At 41.0% G+C, this 15,094-nt stretch overlaps 2 protein-coding genes across 13 annotated transcripts in view; one reads left to right on the top strand and one right to left on the bottom strand.

Moving 5' to 3' along the window:
- The window catches only part of LOC124074151 (cytoplasmic dynein 1 intermediate chain 1), a 48,699-nt gene extending 44,104 nt beyond the window's left edge, over nt 1-4,595 (bottom strand). Inside the window, exons 1-5 of one of the 11 annotated variants that reach the window (XM_046416788.1) lie at nt 4,317-4,595; nt 3,301-3,434; nt 2,941-3,055; nt 1,721-1,810; nt 428-473 (exon numbers count right to left, since the gene is read on the bottom strand). In XM_046416788.1, coding sequence (XP_046272744.1) covers nt 428-473; nt 1,721-1,810; nt 2,941-3,055; nt 3,301-3,420 — 371 coding nt within the window. In that variant the 5' untranslated portion in view covers nt 3,421-3,434; nt 4,317-4,595. Of the gene's footprint in view, nt 1-19; nt 61-427; nt 474-1,293; nt 1,300-1,720; nt 1,811-2,940; nt 3,056-3,300; nt 3,435-4,316 lie in introns of those variants that run through there. The other 10 variants (XM_046416780.1, XM_046416779.1, XM_046416783.1 and 7 more) reach the window with 10 other exon arrangements.
- Nucleotides 4,596-6,152: 1,557 nt separating this feature from the next.
- pdk4 (pyruvate dehydrogenase kinase, isozyme 4) lies at nt 6,153-13,555 on the top strand. 2 transcript variants are annotated; one of them, XM_046416824.1, is made up of 11 exons: nt 6,154-6,505; nt 7,036-7,177; nt 8,686-8,757; nt 9,541-9,725; nt 10,027-10,116; nt 10,423-10,500; nt 10,680-10,756; nt 10,853-10,951; nt 11,120-11,233; nt 11,565-11,678; nt 11,842-13,555. In XM_046416824.1, the coding sequence occupies exons 1-11, from the start codon at nt 6,388-6,390 to the stop codon at nt 11,983-11,985; spliced, it is 1,233 nt and encodes a 410-aa protein (XP_046272780.1). In that variant the 5' UTR covers nt 6,154-6,387; the 3' UTR covers nt 11,986-13,555. The 2 variants fall into 2 exon arrangements, 1 of the variants encoding a protein (XP_046272780.1); XR_006845798.1 differs by lacking the exons at nt 10,680-10,756; nt 10,853-10,951; nt 11,120-11,233; nt 11,565-11,678; nt 11,842-13,555 and having other exon boundaries at nt 6,153-6,505; nt 9,541-9,751; nt 10,423-10,440.
- Nucleotides 13,556-15,094: the final 1,539 nt, after the last annotated feature.

The following is a 15,094-nucleotide window of genomic DNA, read 5'->3' as shown; positions in this document are numbered from 1 at the left end:
CTACACTTTTTGATGATACCTTTTAGGGCCACTGAACACACCCATTAGACCTTCAGCTTGTGCCACACAGTGCCAGGTGAGAGTGGCAAGGCATTTCTTTAGTCTGACAGACCGGCTGTTTTACAGTAACAGCGAAGACACTTTAAGCAGCAGATTGTCAACTCTGTGAAGGCTGAAATGACTTCTGTGGCTCAGCTCATGCGAGCAGAAATCTTTCGAGCTGGTATTAAGGGAGACAGTGGGGCTTCATACAGGAAGTCAACAGGGGAGAGCAGAGCAATGAAGGCAAGAGGGGCACTATGCCGTTTTGATCTTGTAAACCATGATGGGAACACATTGCTAAGACCACTGACAACACTGTGGGTGGCTCTCTGTGTTCACAAGGGGGGAGGGTGGGGGTTCCTGGGTTTGATGTGAAAATGCTTACCTTGAGCTCTGTGCTTGGGACTTGTTTTTAGAGAAACCTGACCTAAGAAGGGACACACACATACACAGCCACAAATGGAGAAGCTCAAAATGGCATGCCATCATCCAGGGTGGATTTGGGGGGGAAAAAAAAATTTCATTCCAGTCACTAACTCACCAATTTGTAAAATCCAATTGGTAAAAGCTAAAAAGAAATGAAGAGTTTCATACAGTATAAGAGAATTTATTGCTGCTAGACTGAGTTCTCACACATTATTCATCCCCAATTCCACCCCTGGCCATACCAGACCAACACATCACTAATGACCCCTGAGGGCATCATTCACACACCGACTTCCACAGTCAGCTGCCATTAAAAAGCAAATGGAAAGCGCTTGATGACCACTCTCTTCTCAACTGCAAGTTTAATTCACCAGAGCGTAGGAGAGGAATGGTTGCTCCGTCATCTGGTGTGTTGTGGATATATAAGCAAATAAATACATGCTGCAGTGGCAGGAGCATGTATGACACATGAGCTAGTTAGCACTGTGAATACACCCCTACAAAAACAGCGACAAAAACTAGAAATCTTACATTTTGTCACTTGTGCTCAAATCAGCTACATGTCTTTTCAGCAAATGTAATGTTAATGCTCCATACTCAAAAATATTTTCATCAACTGGCTCATTAGGCTGCTCACTCAGTATTTTCAGACTACCAACCAACGGACACTTACCTTGAGCTCAAACTTAACTTCTCTGGACTAGTTACGAGAACCAACAAGCTGTGCAGTGGTCATCGAAACGCCAGACACCAAGTGACAAGATACCACATTCAAACCCTAACAACACACCACAAGCTCACCACTTGCCTCACATTTATCCTTACCTAAACCTGTTGTGCCATTGACAAAAAAAAAAGACAGAATATATGTCAGAAGAATCCAGAAATATACACATCCCAAAGCAACTTCACATTATCGTTGTTTTTAGGTCACATGATTTTCTTCAGGTTTAAGACACGAGCACCACATACACTGTACAGGCATATTCTCAAAAAGCATGACTGGTAGAAGTGAGCAAAATCTTCTAGTACAAAATGTCCCACTGTGACATCTCTTTCACAATAGCATCCAGCATTTCTTTTAGTTTTATTTAAGAATGTGAAATTGTTGTGCGGTTGAAATTGTAAAGCTTTGGGATTTCAAAAGAATATTTCTGTACTCAAGTCTAAGAAAAGTGTTAAAGAAAGAGAGAAATGAATGAAGAAAATGTTCCAATGCTGAACTTTGATGTGAAGTGTGTGATTTTGTGCTACCTGCTTGCTGTTCCTCCATCAGCTGAATCCTGGCTACCCGTCTCACTGGGTGTGCTCACTGATTTGGAGGGGGACACAGGGGTCGGGACTAAATAATGAAAATAACATGAGTCTACCATTAAAGGCTGCAAAGAATGGTCTGCTCAAAAAAAAATCAAGATGAAAAGCAAGTAGTAACACAAATGATGGCCAAATAAAAAGATTAAAAGAAAAGAGAGGAAAGGCAGGGCATCAAATGCATTGCTGATTTTATATTTATTTGTAATCAGCTTCATTTAGAGATGCATTATAAATAACTTGATAACAGCCACAGCAGTGGCCCAGTTTTGAGGTGTTGAGGGTGTTGTGACAATTTCAGACCACTAGAGGAGAACAGTGCTTCCAAACACTTGCTGGAAGTGCCAGACTCCCGGGGGATTCAACCTGCAGTAATCTGTCAGGTTTGTGCACAGCTAAAACGGAGATATTTTTCCAGCAGCACACTTTTACAAGTTTATGTGGGAGAGTTTAAAATAATCACATTACTTTTAATAAATTATTTGTCAGAGTAGAAACAGTATTAAAAGAATGGGTGCTGAGGGGTACTGTCCTGCTCGGTTACCTTTGCACACCTTACCTTACCTTAAATCCTTCAACAACGCACAGGTAGGGGTCATGAAGCTTTGCAATTAGATCTCTAGGTAAATGAGTCAACATCCTATGTAACTAAATATTTGTAGTTACTTCAATTTATTAACAAAATGCACTGAACACGCTCAAAACTGTACAGTGTTAACCTTAAAAGTGACCTTGGGTGATGGAAGTGACCTGACAAGGGTGGGTTAACTTATGTTCTCTGGTATTGTCGCACAGTACAGGAATTTTGGACATCAGTCCATGATTGTATCCACAGAATTGCTCAAAGGTACACTTTTGCACTTCTTTATTTCCATTGAGGGACGTGTTGACCTTTAGCTACCTGATTATTTCATTATCAGGTAGCTAAGCAGGAAATTTGTCAGCACAATATAATCTGAATAAGCAGCTGTGTGCATCATAGGTCTGCTGTATGCAGAGTTTCATCTAACCACTAAAGAACTTCTCAGAGGATTTTGGCTGTAACTTATGAAGTTGGGTGTAATTTATAAACCATTTAGGCAAGTTTTACTGTGGGTGGCAAAACAGTGAAAGACCATTTGAGGATTCATTCATTGCTGAGGGTGTAAGAGTATTACGTACCCAGAGGAGGCTCCGGTGAGATGCCAATACTCTGCAGCAGGGCCTCAGTCTCCCTGCGTTTACGGTCTAAGTCTGAATCCTCAGGGGTCATCTCTCTCTTCTGCTGGGTCTCTGACTGCTCGGGGAAACACAGACAGCTGTCAGCTTACCAATCATGAGTTAAGTTAAATCATGCATGTGCATGCACATTTTGATCAAAAATTTCAACACCAACCTTCTGCACACACATAGATGTTTGTACGCACGGACACACACAACCTCAGCCTTTTATGTGTCATGGCCTGACAAAAAGCAATCGAACACACAAATACACACTAGAGTGCCATACAGTATGAGTGCCAGTTGTGTGAATTTACTCACTTTTTTCCTTACCTCTTTCTTCTTCCTCTCCTCCTCCTTCCTCTTTTTCTCCTCCCTGATTTGGGCGAGGCGCTGCTTTTTGCGCTCCAGCTCAGCTTTTAGGTCGCTTTTGTCCGACATGGTGCGCTATGAGGCTTCGAGGCAGGGAGAGGATCGAACAGAAATGAGCTAAGTATGGCACTGTCACAATTTGCTCTGGTTTCATCGTTACATGATACGCTGTGGGGGAGTAAAGTTTTATCCAGTAGCCTTCAGTAATTCTTCAAAAAAGGCACTGGGTGTGACAGGTACAAGGATTTGTTATTGGCAAAACAGCTATTGATACTCGACCATACTAAGCCAAGAGGGATGCTCACATTGATGTGACACCCCGTTCCTGCAGAACTAGTCCAGTGAATGTAAGCTATATTTAGGCAACCACATCCTCAGTTTCTCCAAACGTGAGTATAATGTGCATAATAACTGATGACAGTTAGTTTCAAAGGTTAAATAATTCTTGAAAATACTAGTTTGATCATTTACTTAAGAAGATGGCAGTGCTCTGAGTTATCACAGAAAGGTGGGCTACTTATTTATAGCAGTCTGCAACCTGACCAGTGATTTGCTGTGTATTAGGCAAGTGTCACATCCCTCAGCAAATGTATGGAGGACACCTGACAGTGAGGGTTTTTGGCATTTGTAGCTTGAATGGGAAAATAACAAACGTAAGTTAAATTTTATGACATACAACGAGGGATTTGACAAATACAAGGTATTAACATTACACGAAACACAAGTCCCACAGATAAATGTGGGTACAGGAAGAAACATTAGCCCCTTTAACTAAGTGACATTAGCAGGGCTTACATGCATTAGCAGCTAGCTAATCACACATTTGCCAGCATTTGCACCTACATCGATGGGTCTAGGGCTTTGGCATAAATACTACTGTGACTTTTGGTGACGAACAGCTAACAGACAGAGAGGTACTTTATCGCAAATCACCGTATAATGCCATGTTATTGGTTCACTCGTACCTTGACCACTCGCACTGATAATGATGTGTCACCCGGCAAAGATGCTGTCTCACTGCTGCACCCCGAAAGAAAAAATATCAGTCGAGGCCTCTCGGATACCACCGAATAGGTCGTTTGAACCTTTTCGTGTGGCTATTGATGACACTGGTTGAAACAGAGCATTTCAGCGGTCGATGACCCAAATAATACATAAAACAGGTGCACAGCACGCCGACACATCCTAGGAGGAGCAGGATGATGCTGAGAGGGGACAGAGGAAATCCCACCTCCTTTGACACGCACCGTCATCGTCTCATGGCTTTTGCAACACCGCCATCTTGTGTCTATTTTGAGAAGTGCATTGGAGTAAACATTTGATAACAATGGCTGTCTGTACTTTCCGGACTTTACTATGCCATATTAACTCTTACTCTAACTCGTAATAGCTCGAAGTCGTTTTTTATCGCCTGTCAAAGATGTAAAGTGATGTATTTCGGGTAGCTCGTCGGTAGTTGATGTTGCCGTAAAGGATACTATTATTATACAGCACACTAGATGTTGCATAGATTTTCTTGTAAACAATGCTCTTTTCCTTTGAAAAGACCACAGTGTTTTGTTTTGTTTTGTTTTGTTTTGTTTTGTTTTGTTTTGTTTTGTTTTGTTTTGTTTTGTTTTGTTTTGTTTTGTTTTGTTTTGTTTTGTTAAATGTGTTGCCACAGCCTGGATGATTGCCAACGTTTCAGTGTGCCGGCAGAGACAGGCCAGAGATAAGTCACTACAGGCTGAAACTTTGGTTTGATTTGGTTCAACTCATTCTAAAGCCATCAAAATGGAGTACAACTCAACTGCTGTCCATACATGCTTAAGAAATTTTAAGTTTGGCCTGTGACAAAGAATTGCTACTTTAGAACTGTTTCAATCACGTCATCTATCAGTAAATACCTGCACTCACAGTCCTTAAACCTGCACTTTCCTGTCTCAATTTTTTCCTAATCTTCAAATCATCAAATTGTTGACCACACAGAGATTTTGGTAATATTGGAGTAGGGGAGTGTACTCTTATGTCCCTCACTGCTGCACCTCCTGTCCTCTCTTGTTCTCTTCCTTTCTTAGCACAAACTCTTTTGGTTGGCTGTCTGTCTTCATGACCTTTCGTTTTCATCCAATAGGAGATGTTTTCCCTGCTCAGTGGCATTTCTCCTGTCTCAACTTGATGCACACACATAGGTGAAGTTCTTGCTCCTCCTGAACATCTAACAGTCTGGGGTCGGATCTAATGCAGTCCTTCAAAATACAGTTTTTTGTATTTAAGCTACACTCCTATATTCTTACCTTGATCCAATTAGAGCAATGTTTATATAATTCGAGGATGCTCAGCTCCCTAATCCAGCTCTGAAAGGCACATGTGTGACTTATTTTTTTAACTCATCTCTTTTATCATACCTCTCCTACTGGAGTCACCGTCTCAACTGAATCCCGAAATTTTCTGACCTTTTTGACTGAACTTTTTCATCCTGTATCATATTCTGAAATTATGAATGCCTTATTTCATGTTTCTCACAGCTTCTTTACATGTATTATTTATTTTGCTGCTGGTTGAGGAAAGAAAGAAAGAAAGAAAGAAAGAAAGAAAGAAAGAAAGAAAGAAAGAAAGAAAGGACTTTTGTTTTGCAAGATCTTTGTAGTAAAAATAAGTAAGTAAGTATACAAAGTACATATTTACTGAAGTACACTAGAAGTAGGCTACTTTCCACTTCTCGTCCCACACTTCCAAACTCCCGTGCACTCTTGACTCTGATTGGTCGATGCCAACGTCAATCCCTCCCCCTTCCCGGCCAACAACAAAACACGTCGCTCGGAGTTGGAAGTTGCATTTGAAGGACATTCAAAAAATTGAACAATATGGAAGGAGCCTGCTCGTTTAAACCATTGATGGGGAACTCGTAATCAGCACCGTTAAAGATGTTATTTTAACGAAAGGTGTCTTTGCACGTTAGCTAAACCGGTCAAACTGGACCGTGCTGAGGAAAGAAAGTGCAGTTTGTTCCCGATTCACTGACTCACTGCTGGGGTCCTGCAAAGGAGAGCAACAATGAAGTTTGCTCAGTTCTTGCTGAAAAACGGCTCCGTGGTAGGGATACCGAAACAAGTGGAGAGGTTTGCTAAGTTTTCTCCCTCTCCCCTGTCCATGAAACAGTTCATTGACTTTGGTAAGTGTATCGAGTAACATTGATTTGGTCGGTTACTTAATTCTTTCTAACAGATGCACAACTCTCTTTGTGTGTGGTGACAGCTGACTTTGCAGACTCCAGGCAATCGACAGATAAGCGCAGTAATAACACACATGCAGCCAGATGTTAATGCAGTTATAGTATTTTCTTAGATATTTAGTTGTGTCGTTTACTATACAGCATTTGAATCATTGGACACGATTATATCGTGCAGTGACGGCGAGAAGAAACACACATAAAGCTGTGGGTGGTTTATCTCTGCATTGACATACAAAAAGCACGAACCTCTCATGTTTCTGCTAACTTAGCAAAAAAAAAAAAAGACTTCACAAATGCAGATAGGATAGTCCATGTCCACCAAGAATCATGGACATAATTCCCCCAAATTTTAATGTTAAGGGAAGTTTGTTGTTGTTTGTTTTGTTAGTTTTCTTTTTGTCAGGATGGGGTCAAAGTTGGATGCTTGCTCAGTCTTTTTTTTTCTGTCTCTGCCCCTCATGTGACTGCAGGCTCTGCCAATGCATGTGAAAAGACCTCCTTTGTGTTCCTACGGCAGGAGCTTCCTGTCAGACTGGCCAACATCATGAAGGAAATTGATTTTCTCCCTGACAAACTCCTCAGCACGCCATCCCTAAAGCTCCTCACTAGCTGGTAGGATCTCAGGACTAAACTACACGTCTTTTTGAATAATAATAATCTGCAGCAGTAAAAGCCATTGTTACCAAACTCTGTGAACAGACTGCAGCAGATTTAAAGAGTGAGGAAAGGTAATATTAGGATACCTAGAAACTGTCTTCCTGTGTGATAATTTTATTTTCAGGTTTTCCAGGGTATACAGGGTCCTTCGGGGTCTGGTTCTCGTTTCAGCAAGGGGGACAGTTCTGAAGCAGTAGCAGGACTGGGACATTTAAGCCATGTCCTGTCTCTCCAGTCATATTTCCTTCACATTTTTCTTGAAATAAAGATGCATTTTGCAGGGCATGCAGATTGCTTACAGATGCGATCTGATGAAAACATTGCTGTTGTTTTGTCATTTGCTCTCCGGCTGTTATGATCTTTGTTTGAATTAGATAGGTCAGTGTGCAGACCGATCCCTGTTGTCATGATGATATGAGCACTTAGATACCAGTGCAATATTTATTTATTTTTTATGCTCACAAATCGCAGGCATGTAGAGTTAGACCAGCATATGTGACTCTCTGTCCACACACCCGTTTCAAGGTACACTGTGTGCATGTTCTAAAGAGTGAAAGGCTGTAAACGCTGAGGGTGCAAGCAAAGTGCAGGTCTGTTATATGTTTTCAGCTGTTTAGCCTGGACGCACATGACAGTCAACACTTGTTAATGTTGGATTCAACCACATTCTCAAATCTTTTCCCTCCAGTTTATATTTGTGTTCAACAAAGAATAAGGGCTAAAGATAGCTGTGGGAGAGCTCCTGGTCCTGTCTCTGGGTACTCTCTCTGCACAGTTTGTTTTTCCACCACAACTGCTACGCCCAGTTAGCATCATGTTAAACCACATTATTCTACTGCATACTTTACCCGGGCATGTTGATCATGTTTGGTGTAATGTTAACAACAAAGCCATTAACCCAGCCCCACTCTTTTCATGTCTATATTTGGCCGTGCACCTTCAGAACTGTACTGCTTTCTCTTCCCACTGCTGCAGAGCTCTATGGATTGCCTGTGAAAGAGTTGATCTATCACTTGTTAAAGTTGTTGACCAGGGGAGAGGGCAGACGCCTTGATATTTCCTGGCAAGCTTGTGTAGCTACAAGCTGCAGAATGGGCTATTTCAAGATATAACATCTGTTTGCCTGGTGGCATATGAGCCACAATTTGAGAGCTGAAGGTCAGTTGAGGGACAAACTGAGCACGTAGAAGACACACAGCCACACTGCGGTTCACCTTTCACCCAGTGTTCCTACAGTAAGACGGTGCTTGAGAGAGAGAGTGAGTGACTCACCGAGCTCAGTGCTACTTTAGTCTTCTTCATCTACTGGTCTATAAACAAAGTTTGTGATTCAAAAACCACTTCTGTCCAAAGAGAGGACAGTCTTATGCTAGTCATGTGGAAATGTGCAGTTTTTGAACACATTAGTTGTAGCTGAGTGTGTGTATTTTCTTTTCATATATCTGTCCCTCTGTATTCACCAGGTATTCACAGAGTTTGTTGGAGCTTGTTGATTTTTTAGAAAAGAATCCAGATGATAAGGATGTCCTGAGAAGGTATGTCATTTAATGGCACTTTCCAGAAATGTATTTATTGCTTGCTTAGGCATTAAGAATGTTTCTATCTGCTGTGATCAGACTCAGACCTACCAACGCCTGTGTTGTGTAAACAGCTGTGGTGACATTGTTCATGTTCACATATCTTGCTGTACAGCTCCTGAAAGCCACTGAAGACTCACAGATGGAAGATTAATTACCGTCTTGCTCAGCAGGCTCCATTAAGTTAATGCTGCACCGCTTGAGCAAAATCCAGTATGCTCCAACACAAAGAGGAATAACAATAACAGCAATAATTCCTCAAATTTGTAGTAATAATTGCATTAATCTCTTCTTTGAATGGCGTTTCTTCAAATTGATGATTGAATTTAGACTATGATGGTTGAATTAAGACTGTGATGATTGCATTAAGACTACAGTGATTGAATTAAGGCTATTATAATTAACCCCGCGGCAGCCACCACACTCCAGCTCTGCAGACAGTAGGTTTACCTGACTGCTTACACTTTCTTGTTTGAAATAGCTCCTCTAATGGTGGATGAAAAGTGGAGGATGATTTGTGTTTGTTCCTCAATCAGGATATATCTATATAACTTGACATATTATTTTACCATATGCCAGCAGATATCTTGATGTGTTAGAAGATGGTCTTGTAGTCACTGTTGCTATTTGAATGTATAGCAGTTTTGCTATGTTTAGCAGGCATGTGTGCCTAATGCAAATATCCTAATAAACATGGTCTACTCGCTAACCTACACACATTCATCACATCTTCACCCACAGCTTCACACAGACTCTGGTGAACATCCGTAATCGGCACAACAACGTGGTGCCCACCATGGCTCAGGGCGTGGTGGAGTACAAGGAGGCCTTTGGCGTGGACCCCGTCACTAACCAGAATGTCCAGTACTTCCTGGATCGCTTCTACATGAGCCGCATCTCCACACGCATGCTCATGAACCAGCACAGTCAGTATATCACTCAGTGACTGACTGTGAGTTAATCAACACAGTTGCTCACACTCCAAGCTCATGTCACGTTAAGTTAAAGTCAAAGTGCTCATGTTGTTTGGGAGCTAACATGAGGATATGAGTGCATGTGTGGTTATGTTAGCAATATGTGTTTCCAGCAGCAAAAGATTCACTTAACCGTATATGTTTAATATTTTACATTTTATTTAATATTCACAAATGGATCAGTGGACAGAGAACTGTGTGTATGTGTTTGTGCTCTTTGAATCACATGCATTTGTTGCTTTTTGTCCCGCAGCATTGATCTTTGAAGGAAGTGTGAATCCGGCCCATCCCAAACATATTGGCAGCATTGACCCCAGCTGTGACGTTGCGGAGGTAGTAAAAGGTAATGAATGACCTTCCTCAGCTCCAGTACTGCTACACACTCACACAGGATATGTTATCTATGTCCCACCAGTGTCTGCTTTTACAGATTTACAACAGTTTCACTTTTTATGGTGTCATATTTTTAGAGACCATACACCAAATGGGAAGTGGGAACATGTTAGCGTAATGTGCAGGGCGGAAACAGACTCACCTTTGAATATACTGTATAAACTGATTCACTGACAGAAAACATGGTGAGTGTTGTGTCAGCACGAGGTGAAAAGTAACCTCAGATCTTTTCTTTGTTTTGTTTTTCACTGTGTAGATGCCTATGAGACCTCAAAGATGCTCTGTGAGCAATATTATCTGACATCTCCTGATATCGAGATCACAGAAGTCAATGGTAAGTCATGCAAAAAAAAACAGTGTTTCTATTATACATATATATAGATAGATAGATAGATAGATAGATAGATATAGATATATGTATACCAACTCTGCACAGTCACTGTGGTATTTTTCAGTCAAGATATCCAGGTTATACATTTTTGCACATGATTGATGTGATCCATTCTTTCACAGCCAAAAACCCTGGCCAGCCCCTCCACATTGTCTACGTGCCATCCCATCTCTACCATATGCTGTTTGAGCTTTTCAAGGTACAGTGCCCAAAAGAACACAGAAAACCAAACTTATATTATTTCTTGCACGTCTCCTGGCTCATTTTATAACCTACTCTGTATGTTGTCTGTCAGAATGCCATGAGAGCTACAGTAGAGACCCATGAGACAAGTCCAATGTTGCCTCCGATCAAAGTGCAAGTCTCACTCGGAAGCGAGGACCTCACTATCAAGGTAGACAAGGACACCAAGAGTTAAGACTGACCACAACTTTTGTACTAAAGGGAGTATTGTGCACAGGGAATCATGGTGAAACTAGTGTTAAGAGTATTCTAAGGTTGTGCTAACAACAAAGAGAGGCCCCTTGTAAATCTTAACATGCCTCTCTTTTATTTTTTGTAGATGTGTGACAGAGGAGGTGGAGTCCCTCTGAGGAAGATCGAGCGCCTGTTCAGCTACATGTACTCCACGGCTCCCAGTCCAGTCCACGTAGACAACTCTCGAAATGCACCTCTGGTGAGACTGAACCTGTTGCACTTTATTGCTCAAGTCTTCTGTGTTGATGAGTGTCCGTACACAGTGTGCCAGAAGACTGCAAGCTTGCGTTTGCATTTGAAGCAGGAGGTGCGGTTCACCAATTCGCACAACTGATTATGATTGCAAATACGCTTATTACAAAGGGGAATACAGTCAGTAACATTAGATTATTCTAACCACTCGAGAAGTTGAAGAGGATCCTCTATAGTATCCGCTCCTGATTTTTAATCTTGTAATATTTTTGTAACTGGCCCATCTTGTATTGCTACTCTATCTCTGTTATTTTACCTTCCCCTTCCTCTTCCTTCAGGCTGGTTTCGGTTATGGCTTGCCCATCTCTCGTCTGTATGCCAAGTACTTCCAGGGAGACCTGCAGCTCTACTCTATGGAGGGCTATGGCACCTCAGCTGTCATATACCTGAAGGTGAGAACTGCACTACCTCCACACACTGACTGGTTCCCTGTGTTCACATATACATGCATTGTCAATGGCGGCAGACGTTTGCTGTCTTTAAAGGAGTTTCAATCAAGCACATATGGAACTGTGCTGGAAAAACTAATAAGTTCCCCTGTGCTCTGTATCACAGGCCTTGTCCTCAGAGTCAGTGGAGAGACTTCCTGTTTTCAACAAGTCAGCCTTGAGGCATTATCAGACAGCCACAGAGGCCGATGACTGGTCCATGCCCAGCAAGGATCCGAGGAGAGTGGGCAAGTATGAGAGGACTCGATGATCGTGGGCTGAATGAGCATGTGGAGGACACTCAATATGAATAAGAAGTTGGAAGGTAAACTTGTACTGTATATGGGAGAAGGCATTTCATGTCTTCAGTGTGTTGCTGGACCTGGAGCTGTGAGGGGAAAAAAACACCCACTGTTGGTGTCACGAATCTGATAAATGCTGCTGAAATATTATTACCAGCATCCGGACAATTTAACCCAACAAAGCCTCACCACATTTACTTTGATCATAGGATGATTACAGGCTGCTAATACTGGCTCACTGCCTCACTTGTTAAGCTCACTTTTCAGTTATTTAGTTACAATAACATGGTTACACTGTGAAACAACTGTTTCAGGTTTTCTTTTCTCTGAAAAACCATCACTTCACGGTTTAATGACTGATTCGCTTTGGTTAATGAAATTACAGGATAACTTTGTGTTTTAATGAAGTTAAATGCATATCCAGGCCTTGAAAATCCTGGCCAAATCCAGCTACAGTTGGCTCACTTAAGTTAAACAGAATGGGAACGTGTTCAGTAACTCCAGCATAAACACAAAGGGAGCAAAGTCTGTTCCCCCACTTTTGTTCATGCAGGCATTTTCAGTCATTGCAGCATTATTTCTTACATACAACTTCTGCATATTTTTGCAGTTTTCGTACAGCATTTCAGAGATACAATAACGAGTATTTGCACTAGTTATGCATGGTGTAAAATTAAATTATTTTGGCTTTGATGAAATCAGTGTAAAATCAGTTGTTCCGTTTTTAGCCTTTTAATAATTCTTTTTAATGAAGGATTCTGTTGTTAACTGAAGTACCTGAATGTGTACCTGCCTTGGCCTTCAATGCATGCAAATTGGGTTTTAAAAGCTGAATTGTGTCAATATTGAGATAATGTGTGGGACATAGAGTGAAACGATATGTGTCTTTCTGGAGACGCAGAACTGTTAAAATGTAGTATTGCAGCACATTTAATCTTAATATGTATTGATAATAATTATTTTAATTCTCAAGTTAACTTACGTTAACTAACGTTTGCAGTAATTTTCCTCCTGTTGAAGTTAATCGCGGTAGGAGTTAAAACACATACTTTATAAACCTTTTGCAAAAAAGTTTTCAGTGTTCTCAGTGATGTTGAAGGTTATTTTAGTCTTTTATAATGATGCATGTGTTGTATAATGATGTGACTTACTTCAGAGGATGTGAAGGCCTGTGTGAAATGGCAAATGTTTCACTGTACTTCATCTTTCTGCTGCTGTAAGCCATCGTGTGAGTTAAGTGTATCAGAAGCATAGGAACACTACAGGCAGATGTTCAGACAGATATGATCTTATCTGTAGATGAAATGCTCTACATTCAGACACTGCACTTCTCAATTGAGTCTTTGCCAAGTTTTGAGAACCTGATTGAAATCATTTTATATAAATTCATTTTTATGTTTTAGGAACATTTTACACTGTATAAATATCACTGTCAAAGGCCAACTGTTACTGTAATGAAGTTGTGGCTCACCACTAAAAGGACCAGTGAATGTAGAAAATAAAAATCTCCGGTCACTTCTCAGCAGGTCTTTCACCCTGCTTCTGTTTTTCCTTTATTTTGTTGTTAATGTGTTAGTCTTTTATGACAAATTAATGTATGTAACATGAAAGAATTCAGTTTTCATTAGATCACCGAAATTAGGACCACTAAGATCTGTAATAAGAAATTAAAATGCTCAGCGCATTAATTCCCTCATTGCCCTCTTCTCACTCTCCACGGCTTCTTTAGGAAAATTTGCTCTTTTTGTCTGTCACCATTGCAGACACAGTCCAGTGACTTTTTCATGGCTTGCTGCCAATAGGGGCTGAGAACAGGCTGTCCTGCTCAGTTAGGCCCCTTCTTCAGTGTGCCCACATGTCACATTCTGTTCTGCTTGTGTTACTTTTCTGTGTTCGGTTCTGTTTTCCGGTTCGTTGAGACATTATTGCCATGGCATCCATAAAAATGCATATTGGCATTATGTAAGCTCATTATCGAAGATGAGAGAATTAAAAAGTAAAAATAAAATCACAATAATGTCAGAATCGCTTCCACCATTAAGTTCAGTTAAATGTGAAACCTGTTTTGCTGTCTGAACTTGTGGTTATTGAGCCTACTGGCATTGAACCTGATCATCTCCCAGCATTTATACATGTACAAGTGTGCATGTACTATGACACAGCAACATACCAGATCAGTTCATGCATGTTTATATATAGCAGAGCTATACAAACACATAGAAGCACCAGTGGTTGGTGGCAAAGTCAAGATGACTAATGATAATGTACTTACTTAATAGACTGAGGATGTTTGCTCTTACATTGCACTGACATGACAGGAGTATGAATTTGATTTCACATGCATAAAGTTGGAAATGTTTTTTAATATTGCTACACTATACAGACAAAAGGATTCAGTTACGCCTCTTTATTATTGAATTAAGATGAGTTATGGGGCTGTATTTCAGGGACTTACTTCCAGTGAAGGGAAATCTTAATGCTTCAGCATACCAAGACGTTTTGGACAATGCTATGCTTCCAACTTCCAACAGTTTGGGGAAGGCCCTTTTCTGTGCCCCGGTGCACAAAGCAAAGTCCATAAAGACATGGTTGGATAAGTTTGGTGAGGAAGAACTTGACTGGCCCACACAGAGCCCTTACCTCAGCCCCATCAAACACTCCCACAGAAACAAAATCTTGTGAAAAACCTTCCCAGAAGCGTGGAAGCTGTTATAGCTGCAGAGCTGTCTGCGTATTTAGAATGTGATGTCATTAAAGTCCCTGTTGGTGTGAAGGTCAGGTGGCCCAGTACTTTTGTCTATACAGTGTATGCATAACAAATACTTAATGGATTAAGATATAGAATTGGTAGTCAGCCAGCCTAGTTTAGCATAGACTTGTCTATTTATATGTATACCCAATGGACTGCCATAAGGTTCATAAAGATCACAGTGCACGAACAGCCATTGTAAGATGATAATGTCACTGAGCTGAGTGGCATTTAATTCTGACGCATGAAAGCATAGGACACACCATTTGGAACAATGCAGACCTTCATGTTCTTTTGGCTTAATTATTGAGAGCTGAGCTGCCTTAATC

The sequence above is a fragment of the Scatophagus argus genome, chromosome 17, assembly GCF_020382885.2.
Source record: "Scatophagus argus isolate fScaArg1 chromosome 17, fScaArg1.pri, whole genome shotgun sequence".
Lineage (NCBI taxonomy): Eukaryota > Metazoa > Chordata > Actinopteri > Scatophagidae > Scatophagus > Scatophagus argus.
The sequence above is the reverse complement of the archived record's forward strand: the minus strand, read 5'-3'. Positions and strand labels throughout refer to the sequence as shown.